We start from the raw sequence: 15,637 nt of genomic DNA, 5'->3' as shown, positions 1-15,637 counted from the left end.
AGGCTGATAGGAATTGTAGTTCCCGCTACCTCCCGTTCACTTCATTCCCTAAGCAAACTTTTCTCAGAAATATAGTTTTATTAAGTCATGCGCCTACGGTAATATTGAAAAAAATTACTATTGCGGTATGACGGTATTTACAATATTGTTACATCCCTAATAGTATTACATTATTATATATAGGCAAATGAAAGGACGTAAAGGAATATTCTGTAGTTCTTTTTTATAGCTTTTCTACATGCATTTTGAATAGGCATGGGCAATATTTTGACAGTATGATTACCTAGGATAAAAATAGCATGATTACCTTGGATAAAAATATCATGGTTTTGTGATTACAGTTCTAAAATATATTCTGGGCAACAAAAAAAGAAACATTTTTTTAATAATTGTACTTTTATACTTTTTTAATGATTATTTTTTCATGACTAAATTAAGTATCACATTATTTACAAATCATTTGTATTTAGGAGTAGTTGGGGATTTTTAAGATCATTCAGAATGAGTTAGTGTATGTTGATTTGATTAGTTTATTAATCATTCACATACGCATTCTGAATAATAAGTCTTTTGAAGGCTTGTACTTACCCATTTTCTTTTATCACACACACTTCAAAATACATTTATCTATAAACAAAAGTGAAACCTTCAAACCGTTGAGCCCTGAGCAATATTTGAGTGATTAGGTGTGGTTTATTGTTTTTGCTGTGAGTGAAACTAGTGTCAAGTTGCTGTTTAAAAAGTTTTTTTGGTTTGTTTTTGTTAAAGAGAGTCAGTAAAAGAGAAGTAATCGTACCGATAGCCATGAAGATCTCATTGACGTTCATGGCGGTCTTTGCAGACGTCTCCATGAAGAGTAGGCTGTTGTCATCTGCGTATGCCTGGGCCTCCTATAAGGGAACATGAGCATGTGTTTAAAATAATACAGGGTTTCTGCAGGCTTCACAAAGTCAAATTTAAGCCCTTTTAGACCTTTATGAATGCAATTTCAGACTTATACAGAACTAAACACTAAGATATTTTTCTAATAGGCCAGTTGATAATGCAGATAAGAGGTTTTTGGTTTTTCGGTAATTAGTTATTTCTTTGCCACATATTTTAAATAATGTGTTAAAACAAGCAAAGCCTAGTTGTATGCATGCACTTTTTTTAACATTTTTTGACATTGAAAAAAATAAACATATTGGTAAATAGAGTTTGGGTTAATTTTACAGATGGATTGTTGGTAATTGGAGACATGAACAAATACAAATTAAGACTTGTTTAAAAGGATTTAAGTCCTATGAGACATTTTTTTCAGTAAATGTAGAACTTTTAAGGCCTAATAAGTAAGTAAGTTAAAATTTACGATGTTTTAAGACTTTAAAAATTTTTGGAAACCATATAATAATAATAATAATAATAATAATAATAATTTTAGAAGCCATACAGGTCGGTTTGGTTTTAAAAGTTTACCTGAAAGTCAACGGCTCTCTTGTTGGCCAGATCTGCTTTGTTGCCTGCCAGAGCAATAACGATATTTGGACTGGCCTGGCGCTGCAGCTCCTTCACCCAGTTCTTTGCTCTAGTAAATGTGTCCTGAAAGAGAGGGGAAAAGATAATGAATAAAAAGTTAAGAATTTCGAAATATATTATTATATACACTGTAATTATACAATAAATTTCTAGTTAAAGAAATGATTTCCTTCAAACTTTCTATTCAATCAAATAATCATGAAAATAAAGTAATTTATTTTCATTTAATTTTATTCATTCATTCATTTTCTTTTTGGCTTAATTCCTTTATTTATCTGGGGTCGCCACAGCGGATTGAACCGCCAAATTATTCAGCATATGTTTTCCACAGCAGATGCCCTTCCAGCTGCAATCCATCACTGGGAAACTCATTCACACACATACACTACAGACAATTTAGCCCACCCAATTCACCTATACACCTCGTCTTTGGACTGTGGGGGAAACCGGAGCACCCGGAGGAAACCCACGCAGACACAGGGAAAACATGCAAACTCCACAGAGAATGGCCAACTGACCCGGCCAAGGCCTGAACCAGTGACCTTCTTGCTGTGAGGCGATTGTGCTACCCACTGTGCCACCATGCAGCCCTTATTTTAATATTTAAAACATACATATTAAAAAAGCATAACAGTTCTCAACAGTCATAACAAGCTACTCTGACCACTTCATAAGTGAAATCCCCAGGACATGTATTTTATTGGGGTCAGCCTATTTTATTCTAGGTGACAAATAGACTTTTCAAATAGAGATTTTCGGTACATATCAAAAAGGAAACAAAATTTTCTTCACGGGATCGGTTCGATTGCATTTTTGAGACATTTAAAACACAGATTTCAGACATTTTAAATAATTGCATTTTAATTTATTTTTATACTATATACTACTGCTTTCATACTATGGAATTTAAGACTTTAAGGATCTTTGGACACCATGTGAAAAACTGTCATAAAAAGATTTAGGAATTTTTAAAACAACAAAAGTCATATGTTTCTACATTATTAAACTACCCATTTAAGCTAATGTATGTAAATTAGGGGTGTAACGGATCACAGTTGTTGACCCACAGTTCGAAACAAAAGTGATCTGCGGATTAACATCTTTTTTGAACTTGTAGGTTAATCCAACATTTATAACAATTGCAGAGAAAGAGATCGCCTCCTGAGTCTTTTAAATCACGTGTATGAAAGCATTTTGGCTTCCCTGTAAAATATAATGACGACAGAAAAAGTTGTGGTGGGACCTAAACTCTTTTTTAGGATATTAATTAAAGGTGTTTTCTGTCACTGTTTGTTTAGCCTGCATTAATACATTCAGTGTAAAGCTGCACAATGAAACATTAAAAGATCGTGATCTCACTTCAAACCCGCGCAACATGAATGATAAATGATAATAATGATTTGCATATTAATCCTTCAAAGCGCTGCTTTTAAATCTGCCTTTGATTATAAGCGGTTCAGTTTTTACACTTTCAGTTAGTTACAAACCATTAAATAACACAGAAGTTCTGAGAGAACAGTTTATAGTTCAGATATAAACACTGATGTTTATGGTAAAGATTAAAACCACCGTTTAATGGAACTTGACGTTGTGAATGTTGTAGTAATTACAGTGTTTAACCAATAGGTGGCGACAAACAACCATTAAGATTATGTCACTGAATAGGTTTTCAAAGGTGATCCACTTATAATGAAAGTGTGAACTGTTGACTCATCAATTGGAAATAAACAGTATAAGTTGTGCAAGATGTTAGATTGCTATATTTAGCATTACCAGCAACAGTAGCAAAGATAATTTTTTTGAGTTCAATATTTTCCTTTTTTTTTTAGCTGGTTCTTTTTTTATTAAATTTTTAATAGATTTACAGGTTCTATATTATTTTTGTTAAAACCAATGGGTTTTGCAGTAATATATTTGTATAAATGGAAAGCAAATGTATTAGTCCCCTCCCTTTTTTGCTGAAAAATTGTCCAATCTGTGACTCAAAAACTGTAGTGTGATCCGAACCGTGAGATTTGAGATCCGTTACACCACTAATGTAAATTATGTTAATGTTCATAAACAGACTGACTGTTTTGCTTTAGAAAACTTTGTTTTATTCCTGTGGCTCCAGGCAATACATTGAATTTTACTTGTGTATTACATTTTTAACTTTCAAAGGAATGATCGCCATTGACATGCATTACAGTCCCCAAGTAGACTATAAAAATGCTGGCTTCCCTAAAATCGATTTGTGTTGGGACAACATGAAGTAATTAAGCTATCTTATTAGTGTTCACAAATTCAACTGAATTGAACTTAAAACTATTAAATTGTCCCCTCAAAAACCACAAGAATTGTGTTATTCCAGCTTATTTTAAGTACATTAAACAAACAGCAAACGTCATTTTTTAAATCTAAATTGCTGTTTATTTACACAAAAAATGATATTTGCTGTTTGCTCAAACGACTTATTTAAAATAAGCTGAAACAATTCTTGAGTTTTCTTGTCATTATCATTTAATTTGTGAACTATCCCTTAAAGTTTGCTACCAGCAACTGCGCAGCCACCCTTGACTTTGAGCAAAGGTCTGATTGTGTCCTGCAGAATAATAATTAACCCCAGAAGTCAGTCAGGTGAAGCCTTAGTATTCAGACCTTTCCTGCTTAAAACGGTGATGTCAGCCAAAGTCACATTGCAACTGAGATCTCATATAACCAGGGGTTCTGCAGGTTTAGGACCCTTTTAGGTCATTATGAGTGAAATTTTAGACTTATAAGAAGCTAAACACACTAAAGATTTTATTAAAGAAAGATCTTGAATAGGGATGTGATGCTTAAGTTTTCTTTACCTCATCAATTAAGAGAATTTGCTATAAAAATATCTAACAGTGTATAATTTGCTGATAAAATGTCTAATATCTCTCTCTCTCTCTCGCTGCAAAAATAAATAAATAAATAAAATAAATTATATATATATATATATATATATATATATATATATATATATATATATATATATATATATATATATATATATATATATATATATATAAATACAATGTAAAAAATATTTTTTTACAAATTACATATAAAATATAAAAACAAATAAAATATAGGGATGCGCTGATATCATTTTTTGGAATCGATCCAATACCAAAATTCTGAGTATGGACCAATACAGATTCGATGCCAATACTGTGCTTTTAAAAAAAAAAAAATAATAATAATAATAATAATAAAAAGCTAAATAAATCTAAATAAAACCCTGCCTGGGAGATCTGGCAGAACAAAAGTATTCTATATAATACTAAAAGATACAGCCCTGCTATTATCATCTGCCTGCCACAAAACAGACACAAAGTTGTTTTTTTTTTCTTTTTTATGTTTGAAACTGACTTGCTGGGGCAGAATGTGGCTGTGTTGATGGTTTGGTGCTTGTGGAGGATTTAGCAGTACATAGCTGTGCTGATTGAGGGGATTGATGCTTTTGGGGGGTTCATGGACAGTATCAGGAGAGGATGCTTTTAGTGCATGTGATAATACATTACATAGAAGGTTGCGCGGTGGCACAGTGAGTAGCACTGTCGCCTCACAGCAAGAAGGTTGCTGGTTCGAGCCTCGACTGGGTTCTCCCCATGTTGGCGTGGGTTTCCTCCGGGTGCTCCGGTTTCCCCCACAGTCCAAACAAATGCAATACAGGTGAATTGGGTAAGCTAAATTGTCCCTATTGTATGTGTGTGAAAGAGAGTGTATGGATGTTTCCCAGTGCTGGGTAGCAGCTGGAAGGGCAGCCACTGCGTAAAACATATGCTGGATAAATTGGTGGTTCATTCCACCGTGGCAACCCCAGATTGATAAAGGGACTAAGCCGAAAAGAAAATGAATGATTATGCATAGAAGATGTTGACAGATGTTTAATATCTCTGCCTCTGCTGATTTCACTTTTGCACACATTATACAGTATCAGTTAGTTTTATCTGCAGCACCACTGACTGTAAGATGCTTCCACAAAGAACATGAAGTTTTATTTTTTTTTTACTGGTGGAGGACTAAGAAATGGCTCAGCAGCAGTCTCACTCTTTTTCATGGTGCCCAAATGTATTTGAGGTTTCAAGTTAATAAAAAGTGACGGGAAGCTATGCTAAGGTTAACTAGCCTATAGCATATATCTTGCTGTCTGCAAAAGAGTTATTTAGACGTACCATATAACTCCCATAAGTGCATACTATTCGACACAACTGCAAAAGCATAGTTTTAACCTTTATAAACGAATGTTAACGTTACTCTGTCAACAGTCTATTGTCTAAATTACCGCGCTTACAGAGCTAACGTTGCGTAAACAGAGCACCCGATTGCAAACTTCAAAAATGCAGCGTAATGGAAAATCCCGAACAAACTCTGCTACAAGTTTATAAACTGCATCTGGAACCCAATTAAGGTACAAAAATCTATTTAACAAAAATAGTGATGCAGAGAAGTATTTTTTTCGCTCAGCCGAGCCTTCTCAGTCTGCTGCTGTGGAGAAGCTTGTGCCAGAGAGAGACCTTTTACCTCTGCCCCGCCCTCCGACTGAGCGTCTCTCTCTCTCTCACTCACGCACTGTGGTCTCAGGAGGAAACGCTGCTTTTTGATATAATGCTTTTCTTGCTCCCGAATACAAATAATTTTTCAAGTATTTGTTCGAAATAAGTATTCGTAAAAACACGCTATTCGTGCCTTTCCGAAAACCGTATTCGGGTTCGGCTTCACCCTTAATATATATATATTATATATATATATATATATATATATATATATATATATATATATTTTTTTTACATAATACAGTTTTTATAATTCTCATAAACTGAAATAATATATCTTCTTTAGCAAAAAATAACAGACCTATGAAAATTATGATGCTTGGTGTAAACTAGGCTACATTTTTTGAGCATTCCTTATGACATTGATCTGTTGTGGTCCAGCTTATGTTCCTTTTTTTAATTTTCAGATTTTCCTTTGAAATCTGTAATAGACTACCACTAATGACACTAATCGTTGGTAAAATAACCAGCCTTTTAGCAAAGCCTTATTTTTTTTTGCAGGTTTGATGCAGACTAAACTTATCTGTCTGAGGCCAGTTTTCCTTAATAAACATTCCCTCCCCTAAACTACCCGAGAGTGAGACGGTGAAACTGAAAGCATGTCTGAAAAATTTTCTTTTTGAAACTAAGTTGTTGGTTATTTTAATGTATATTTTGTTGGTCAGTTATCTAAAAAATAAACAAGATTATCTGAGGTCCGCTTATATAGGATTTATATATGCTTATATAAAACAAGGTCCGCTTATATGCTTCATCGCACAAACTAACAAAGAGGTCTGTTAAATAAATATATTTATAATGTATTATATTAATATATTAATATAAAATAATATATTAATATCAATAAAATTACAGTAAAATTTTCACAGTTTCAGAGTAGCCTATATTCCTGTTAATGACAATCCATATTGCGCTCGTCAGTTTCACTTTTCTTAATATAATCAGCTACTCTGACCACAATGAGCCAGGCTTTACAAACTATTTGCAGCACTTAAAGTATTCCCCTCAGAAGAATAAATTTAGTTGGAAGGATGAGAGAACAGAAACTTATTGTAAGAATAATTTTACAAAGCAACGCATGTCGCATCTGCGCAGCCGGTGCATGAATGAAGCGCTTAATGCATCACTGAGACACAGCGTGCAGCCCTCCTGTATTTGTGAACACTTCCAAAACAGCAGCACAAAGGGGAGAAATCAGTGCTTTGAGGATCTGTCCAATGTATTATTAAGCCTTTTCTAATTTAAAGTTTCAGGTAGGCCTACTTTGTGTGTGAAGAGCAGCTAATAACCCTCTATACTCCAGTGTTGCGATTGTGATCTGCTGAGCTAACAGACACAGCACAACATGATTTAGAAACAGCAATGAACTCCATGTTGCAGGTCAAAATGAAGCCATTTAATGCAAGACTAAATGCATTTCTCCACTGATTACTTATATTAACAGGAACAAATAGTCTTGGAGAACATTTTTCGTGTTGTCATAAACGAGACACGCAGTTTGCATTGTGAATGAATGGAGAATGATTGACAGGCGCAGCGGCAGGAAGAGCTGAATTAAACATGAATTTAAGCACTTGAATATTCATCTGTGCTTCACATTAAGCTATAGAATGGCTTCAGATAGTTTAATATATATTAGGCCTACATGACAACTTTCTAGTGCCCTATAACAGGCTACCTTCGTGGCTTTTGTTGGCTTATAAATTACACAGAATATAGCGCACACGCAAGATCGGATTTGGATCGGTGCCAGCTGGCCGATACCCGACCCGGCAAAAATATACAGTATCGAACCGATATCCAATCTAAGTATCGGGATCGGTGCATCCCTAATAAAATATAGTTTCAAAATGTATAAAAATTATATATAAAATACAAAAAATACTTTTAAAATATATATAAAAAAATTAATCTTAAAATATAAAAAAAAAAGTTTTGAGATGGATTATTGGTGATGGCTGTCAGCCTGATTACGTAGCTTTACTTGGGCATAGAAAAATTAAAACCTGTTTAAAATGATTGACACAATATCTGAGTGAATTTAAGACCCCACAGACATCCTAATAACCAAGACAAACACACATATGATCAAACTCTGATTTACAAGTTTTGATTTTCTAAATTATGCGACCACGTACTGTGTTAGTAATGTCGTAGACGACGATGGCTGCCTGGGCTCCTCTGTAATACATAGGGGCCAAACTGTGATACCGCTCCTGTCCGGCCGTGTCCCAGATCTCAAACTTTACTGTCGTATCGTCCAAGCAGAGTGTCTGTGTGAGGAAAGCAGCTGAAAAAAGAAACAGAAATATTTAGGACATGATGTCAATCAGTTTATACGATCCAAAATGTTACTGTTAGCGCTTCCTTATTGCGGAGCTATTTAAAGAGAGAGTGCATTTCCTTATTTATCAACTTTCAAGTGGTGTAAACGCCTGTAAATGTCTGTCTTCTGCGAACACAAAACAAGATATTCTTAAGAATGCTGAAGGAAATGAAACAGCAGTTGACATTCATAATAGAAACAAAAAATACTAATGGAAGGCAATGGCAGTTTTTCCGCTTAAAATTTTGCACAGTATATTTTGCATACTCCAGTTTAGTAGAGCAGAATTTAACAAATAGAATGTTTACACCTGAAACAGGATGCTTTCTGAGTGATCTGATCGCATTTGAATAACTTTAATACTTTTTAGCTGTCTTTTTGTTTTTTTGTTCACTTTCCTGATTCCTTGGATTTTTGTTTGTTTGTTTATTGCCACATCTGCATGTTACATTACATGACAGCTGCAAAAATATATTTTAGGGCTGGTAAGAAAACTTTTTTTTTTACCTGCAAATCAAAATGCAATATCAGACAGTAAAGGTTAAATCCCATATGGCTAGTGTGCTACTGCAAACTGTATAATGTTTCAGAATTGGATCGGTAGGTGGAAAGCAGGTGGTCTTTTTTGGATTTGTGCACAGGAGGGTTTAATCATGTGTTTTCTACTCCCTGTAGAAGTGGTCGAAAGCTCAAAATGCCTCAGATACCTTTTACACCTCAAAACTCTAATCACTAGAAGCACTGCGTTTTCATTAGTATGTTTCAACTCCAGAAAATTCAGTTTCATGAAAGAAGTCTGCATTTGCATTAACACTAAAGCAAACATCATTACATCCGCTAATTCACTAGTGTTAATAATAGTAACTTTTCGGCACTAAAAGTGCTTCATAATGTGTTGGAGGAAATCTCCTCATCCACCTGGTTGATGCAACAGGCGCCAAACTGCACACCACCTTTTTGATAGAGAGGACACAGAGTGATGAAGAAGCCAATTATGATATCAGGATTGTTAAGCCTGATTTATGCTTTCACCTGGCGCCGTGGACCTCTGCTAACTGCGCACACACCTCACGAAACGGACAAGGCTTTTATACTTGATGCGTTCGCCATTGTGATATTCTTTAAAATTTCAAGGGGCAGTCAAAAGAAACTAACCATAAAATTGGATGGATAAACAGAAGTAGGAAGTATCCAGAATTAAGTCATATTAATAATAATAAAAATTGTAATATATAATTAAATTCAATAATTAAGTTCAAAATTGTTAGATATACATCAGTGTAAAACCTATGAATGATGGAAAAACATATTCTGCAATTGTTTATTAAAACCACGCGGGTCTCCATTTTTGCCATGGAATTTTGTTTTTGCTTTAACAAACTTATCCTTCAAATTTTTCTAAACTTTAAAAAAAAAAAAGAAAAAAACTTTCCTCCTTTCCCACTGTTGTTGCAGTTTCTAGCCAAGAATGATTGGTCATCTGGTTATTCCTATTATCATGCATGGACGGTTTACAAAGATGTCTGTACTGTCATACCCGTTTCATACAAAATCATTTTAAAGTGTTTTACATTCAACTCAAATTAAGCGCAGCACCGCACGCACTGTTCGCTCGAGTCTCAAAAAAAAAATTTAAATAAAAAAAAAAATTTGCCGTAATTATACTGTGCATAAACAAATCAAATCTCTGCAAACACATCGATGAAGTCACATTTCCCGCACGCACTCAAGCAAATTAGCGGACGCGTCAAGTATAAACCAGGCCATGATGGACAGAGGCCAGGATACTGTGGTTATACCCGTACTCTTTTCGAAGGACATCCTGGGATTTTTAATAACCGCAGAGAGTCAGGACCTCGGTTTAACGTCTCATCCAAAAAATGGTTTTCACTGAGCAGTATAGCGTCCTAGCGTCCCCTTCACTATACTGGGGCATTAGGCCCACACAGACCCTGCTGGCCTCACTAGCAGCTCTTCCAGCAGATATAGATAGATTTCCCACATGGTCTCCCCATTTAGGTACTGACCAGACACAGCCCTGCTTCGCTTCAGTGGGTGACCATGTCCTATAAAATATTTTAAATACTATATTTTATAATAATTATTTTAATTAGACAGAATGCACCAAATAGATCAAAAGTAGCACTAAAACTGAGGTTACAAGTAATGATGGCGAGTATAATTCCATTTTATAATATACTGACATAAAAAAAGATTTAATGGTGTTGAAGAATGAAAATTATGCCTCGCATGTATATAAATATTTCTAAGATCAGATGCTATTTATTTTTTTCTCATTTTATTTGCTTACCTGATATGAGAGAAACAGGGAATTTATTTACATATTCATCTATGCGTCACCTATTAAATGCCACTGGTGGTGTTAATAACACTATCAGCTTTGCAAACACAGATATTATATTATATTATATTATATTATATTATATTATATTATATTATATTATGTTATGTTGTGTTATGTTATGTTATGTTATGTTATGTTATGTTATGTTATATGTTATGTTATGTTATATTATATTAAGATTGAAAATAGTTAAAGTGTAATTTCAATTAAAATTGCTGACCTAAAATTTAAGGAACTGCACTGTACACATATATCCTCATTAGATATGAGATGATACACTTCCAAACACCCAACAAAACATGCTAACAACCACTAACAGTTTAGAAACCACACAGAAACATTTAAACACTGAAACTGTTCATAATATAATGTAGATTTCTCAAACACATCAAAATGGCACATACAGGAAGTGAGTAGATCCACAAAATAAGGTTCTAATCCCTTCGGCCTAAAACTTTGTGCTGAGTCAGGCGGCACGATCACATGTTTGCAGCTCGCATTCATTTCTTCACACCACTAAACACTGTGATCTTTGACCAGCTCACTGACGACAGGATGATGATGGCATTGAAGGAAAATATGTAGAAGGGGGGGAAAAAAAAGTGCTGAGGATTTCTCTTATTGTCAGCCCTTTGCAAGACAGCGGTATCCGGCCCATATCAAATCTCATTCCCAGCACTTTTCCCTCCTTATGTCTGATTTTATCCTAGAATATCTTACTAATTATATGACTAAACCCTAATATATGAATGCCCGTAATCTAATTCACTTAAAAGAACGGACACTAACAACATAAAAAAAAACTGAGGGACACAATAGCACACACACACACTCAGGAAATCCCATTGTTGATGGTTTCCTTTTCCTTACGGTGACCAAACTCCTTCCTCTCTGAACTCTTTAGCTCGCACTGTAAAAAATTATATAACAAAAATAAATCAATAAATCAATAAATCAAATGTTTTATGTTACATAACTTAGTCAATGAAGTTTAAACAATTTTTTTTAAGATTAACTTAATATTATTGTTATTTTTTATAACTACACACTATGAATCATTTAATAAGCACTAGCAAATAGTTAATTCATTGTTTGTTAAGGATTTATTCTACATTAATAGATACATCTACAAATGCTGTATTCTCTTGACAAGCACATGTATAATGTGTTTAATGATTGCATTTTCATACCTTGTTAATGATTAATCTTTCATTATTAAATTAAGTATTACACTATTTATTAACCAATTATTTAAGAATAGTTTTGCGATCCCTTTTAATGTGTAAGTAAATGATTAATAAACTGTTCAAATTAACATTTATATATTATATCTTATTATTCAGGCATATATGATAGTGACTTTGTATGTTAATAAATGCTTTATTAACTCAACTTCATCCAGTTCGAGTGGGTTCCTCAGGTGATCATGCGAGTTTACTCCGGGTGCTCTAGTTTCTAAGTCTAAAGACATGCGCTATAGGTGGGCTAAAGCTAAATTGTTAGTAGTGGTTGTGTGTATCCTGGTCCTCCAGGTTGGGGGTTGAGCGTTAGGCTAACGACATCTGAAAAATTAGATGTTACGAAACACCAACATGGTGTGGCTAACAATCTAATTCGATATAAATGGCCCTGAGAGTAAGTATCAAAGTGTTACCAAAAAAAAAAAAAAAAAAAAAAAAAAATCGCCATTGCTCCTCTGTGAAATTATCTTCATCTGAAATCATGAGTTAAATCACTGTGGACGCCTAAGTTTGTAACCCTACAAACCCAAAATTGCACATCTCACACGATTATTCACATGCTCAATCAGATGTTACGAGACTATTAAGTCGTGTTGTGACGATACTGGAATTTCCAACTTGGATACAATACCTTGAAAAATATCATTTAAAGATAAATGCAGATAAATGCCCGATAAGCATTATATGGTTTAGTTATATTTTTTCCCTTTTTACTTCAATGTTGCGAAATTTGTTCCCCACAATATCGAAAATGGTAAATGGTAATGAAAAACACTGACATTTTTCGACGGCAATAAAGTCACCAACTACCCCCTGTAAATGGTGAAAATCCCCTTCATTACCCTAAGAAAAGCAATTACCATCCAAATACTGTCTAAAATTCTTTTTAAAAAGTGAAAAACAAGAAATCTACCTTTTAACCATAAAGAAGAATACCATTTGAAACTGTGTGCACAGCAAACGCACGTGCTTTGTTATGAGATCAGATGTGTGCACATGCAGAAGCGCGTGTGTGTGCGTTTTATTCTCCAGTATAACTCATGTGTTAGTCAGGTGATTAGAGAGTAAGAACCAGCTTGTCTGCTTTTAAAAAAGCCCAGCCCTCTCCCCACACAACCACATCTATACAGAGCATTTGGCCTATTTTGAGCGTTCAACACAATCTCACTACCACAAGTTTACCATGTTTTAAAACAAGCTTGTGTGTGTTATACTTTAAAGGCGACATAACCCTAACCCAATTTAGAATGCACTTACTTAAAAGATATTTGAAATGTAGCAAAATATTTTCAATAAAAACTTTAATGTTCAATTCAAAGAAGCCTGTAAAACTAAATTTAAATTATTTTATTGTAGCTTTATTTTATTTAAATTTAAATAATTTTGTTTTTTGTTTTTAGTTTTATTCAATTTATTTTATTTATTTAAATTAATTTCATTTCATTTAAATAAAAATTACTTTAAATAAATAAAATACATTGGATAAAAATAAATTAAAGAAAAATTTAAATATAAATAAAAAATAAATAAATAAACTAAAAAAATTGAATAAAACTAAAAACTAAAATTAAATTAAAAAAAATAAGAACTAAAATAAAACTGTCAAATTAAGACTAATTAATTTGCTGTATGCATATTTGTTCTGCAAATTTTATTTTAAATATTTTAAAAAGTGTGAGGAAAGTCTGCAATACTGAATTAGGCAAGTTCACGAACACACTCCAGCTCACCTCCAATGGTGCTCTCCTGGTACTCGTGAAACTGGCCTTTGACGAAGCGCAGCACCAGGCTGGACTTGCCTACTGCAGACTCTCCCAGCAACACAAGCTTAAACTGGCAGATTTTGTTCCCGACGGGGGCGGCACCGTTGGTCCGCGCTGGTCCACCTCGCCCCGCCATGCCAACAGGCTGGACAACAGGAGAGGAGAGGCTGACTGGATCTGAGAGGGGGACTCGATGGATTCGACAAGCTTTCCTGAACCAGGATCAGCAGAGTTCAGGAGAGAGAGAGACAGAGAATCAGGGAAAGAAAGTGAGAAAAGGATGGAGAGGCGGCTCCTGCTGGATGGATAAACCTAGAGGAAACAGGAGAAACAAAAACACACTAAGAAAAGCTGTTTCACACAACCGATTTGTGTTCCGTCAACATGACCGTATTACAGGGTTCATACACATTTTTACTACTAAAATTCCAGGACTTTTCCAGGACTTTCAAGTCAATTTTCATGACCTAATGTTTCATGTAATGTCTATGTATACATTGTAAACAATAAGAAAAACAATGCACGTTCAAATTTATTACAGCATATCATAAAACATTCAACAATCTATTTAGGTTATAATTATTTTTTATATGTGTAAAATTGATTTAGATAATGGAGTCAGAGTTTCAATAGTCATGTCAAAACAGTAACTAAATCAGCATACTAACATCTCAAAAACATTGCAAGAATTAGAAGCTTTGTTTCCAGTGAATACTTATAGCAGGGGTCACCAATCCTGGTCCTGGAGGGCCGGTGTCCCTGCAGGGTTTAGCTCTAAAGCCTGGTTTATACTTCTGCGTCAAGTGACCGGCGTAACTCATGGCGCAGGCAACGCGCGCAGCTGTGCATTTATACTTCTGCGCGCTGTCTCTGTTGGTCTGCTGCATTAACACTTCCGAAACGCTAGTTGGCAGTGAGGTGTAAATGTTCCTCTGTGTAGAGTTTCTTTACTTCTGTTTTGGTTTTCCTGAACACTTCCTGGTTGTACAAGTGACTCAAACTCGCTCATTTTGAGGCAGGAACCGGTGGACGTGCAACAACTTTAACTGAGGTAAACACAGAACAAAACTTTCCATCTGGAGCTCCTTCACGGGACTCCACACTTGTAAACAATCGCTCGCGCCATTCGCGCGGCTCTCGGTCCCGCCCAGACTCGTCAGCGCTACCAAGCCGACCATACACAGAGCTTGCGCTACGCGTTGTTGCGACGTGTAGTTACATTTTATGAGAGGTCCACGTCAGCGACGTCGATGGCCACGGCGAAGGGCTATGCGTCAGCGCCGTAGCATACGCCGGTGCTTGACGCAGAAGTATAAATCAGCCTTAACTTGCTTCAACACACTTGCCTGGATGTTTCAAGTATACCTAGTAAGACCTTGATTAGCTTGTTCAGGTGTGATTGATTAGGGTTGGAGCTAAAATCTGCAGGACACCGGCCCTCCAGGAACAAGTTTGGTGACCACTGACTTAGAGAGGCTTGGTTATGCTTTTATCACCATTAGGGTGGATTACTGTAATGGACTACTCACTGGCCTTCCCAAAAAGACAGTCAGTTGCAGCTCATTCAGAACGCTGCGGCAAGATTCTGACCAGAACCAGAAAATCAGAGCACAGTACACCTGTCCTCAGGTCTTTACACTGGCTCCCAGTTACATTCAGAATAGATTTCAAAGTATTACTACTTGTTTATAAATCACTAAATGGTCTAGGACAGGGGTCACCAATCTCGGTCCTGGAGAGTGTCCCTGCAGGGTTTGGCTCACACTTGCCTCAACACACCTGCCTGGGTGTTTCAAGTATACCAAGTAAGACTAAGATTAGCTTGTTCAGGTGTGTTTGATTAGGGTTGGAGCTAAAATCTG

At 35.2% G+C, this 15,637-nt stretch overlaps 1 protein-coding gene across 1 annotated transcript in view; it reads right to left on the bottom strand.

Annotated features, from left to right (window-relative positions):
- The window catches only part of rab5c (RAB5C, member RAS oncogene family), a 36,341-nt gene that overhangs the window by 3,050 nt on the left and 17,654 nt on the right, over positions 1-15,637 (bottom strand). The window contains 4 exon segments of the mRNA NM_201501.1: positions 797-890; positions 1,456-1,578; positions 8,219-8,370; positions 13,743-14,087. Coding sequence (NP_958909.1) covers positions 797-890; positions 1,456-1,578; positions 8,219-8,370; positions 13,743-13,911 — 538 coding nt within the window. The 5' untranslated portion in view covers positions 13,912-14,087.

This window comes from Danio rerio, chromosome 3 (genome assembly GCF_049306965.1).
Source record: "Danio rerio strain Tuebingen ecotype United States chromosome 3, GRCz12tu, whole genome shotgun sequence".
In the NCBI taxonomy this organism is placed as follows: Eukaryota; Metazoa; Chordata; class Actinopteri; order Cypriniformes; family Danionidae; genus Danio; species Danio rerio.
Note: the sequence above shows the minus strand (reverse complement) of the source record. Positions and strands in the feature narration are given on the sequence as shown.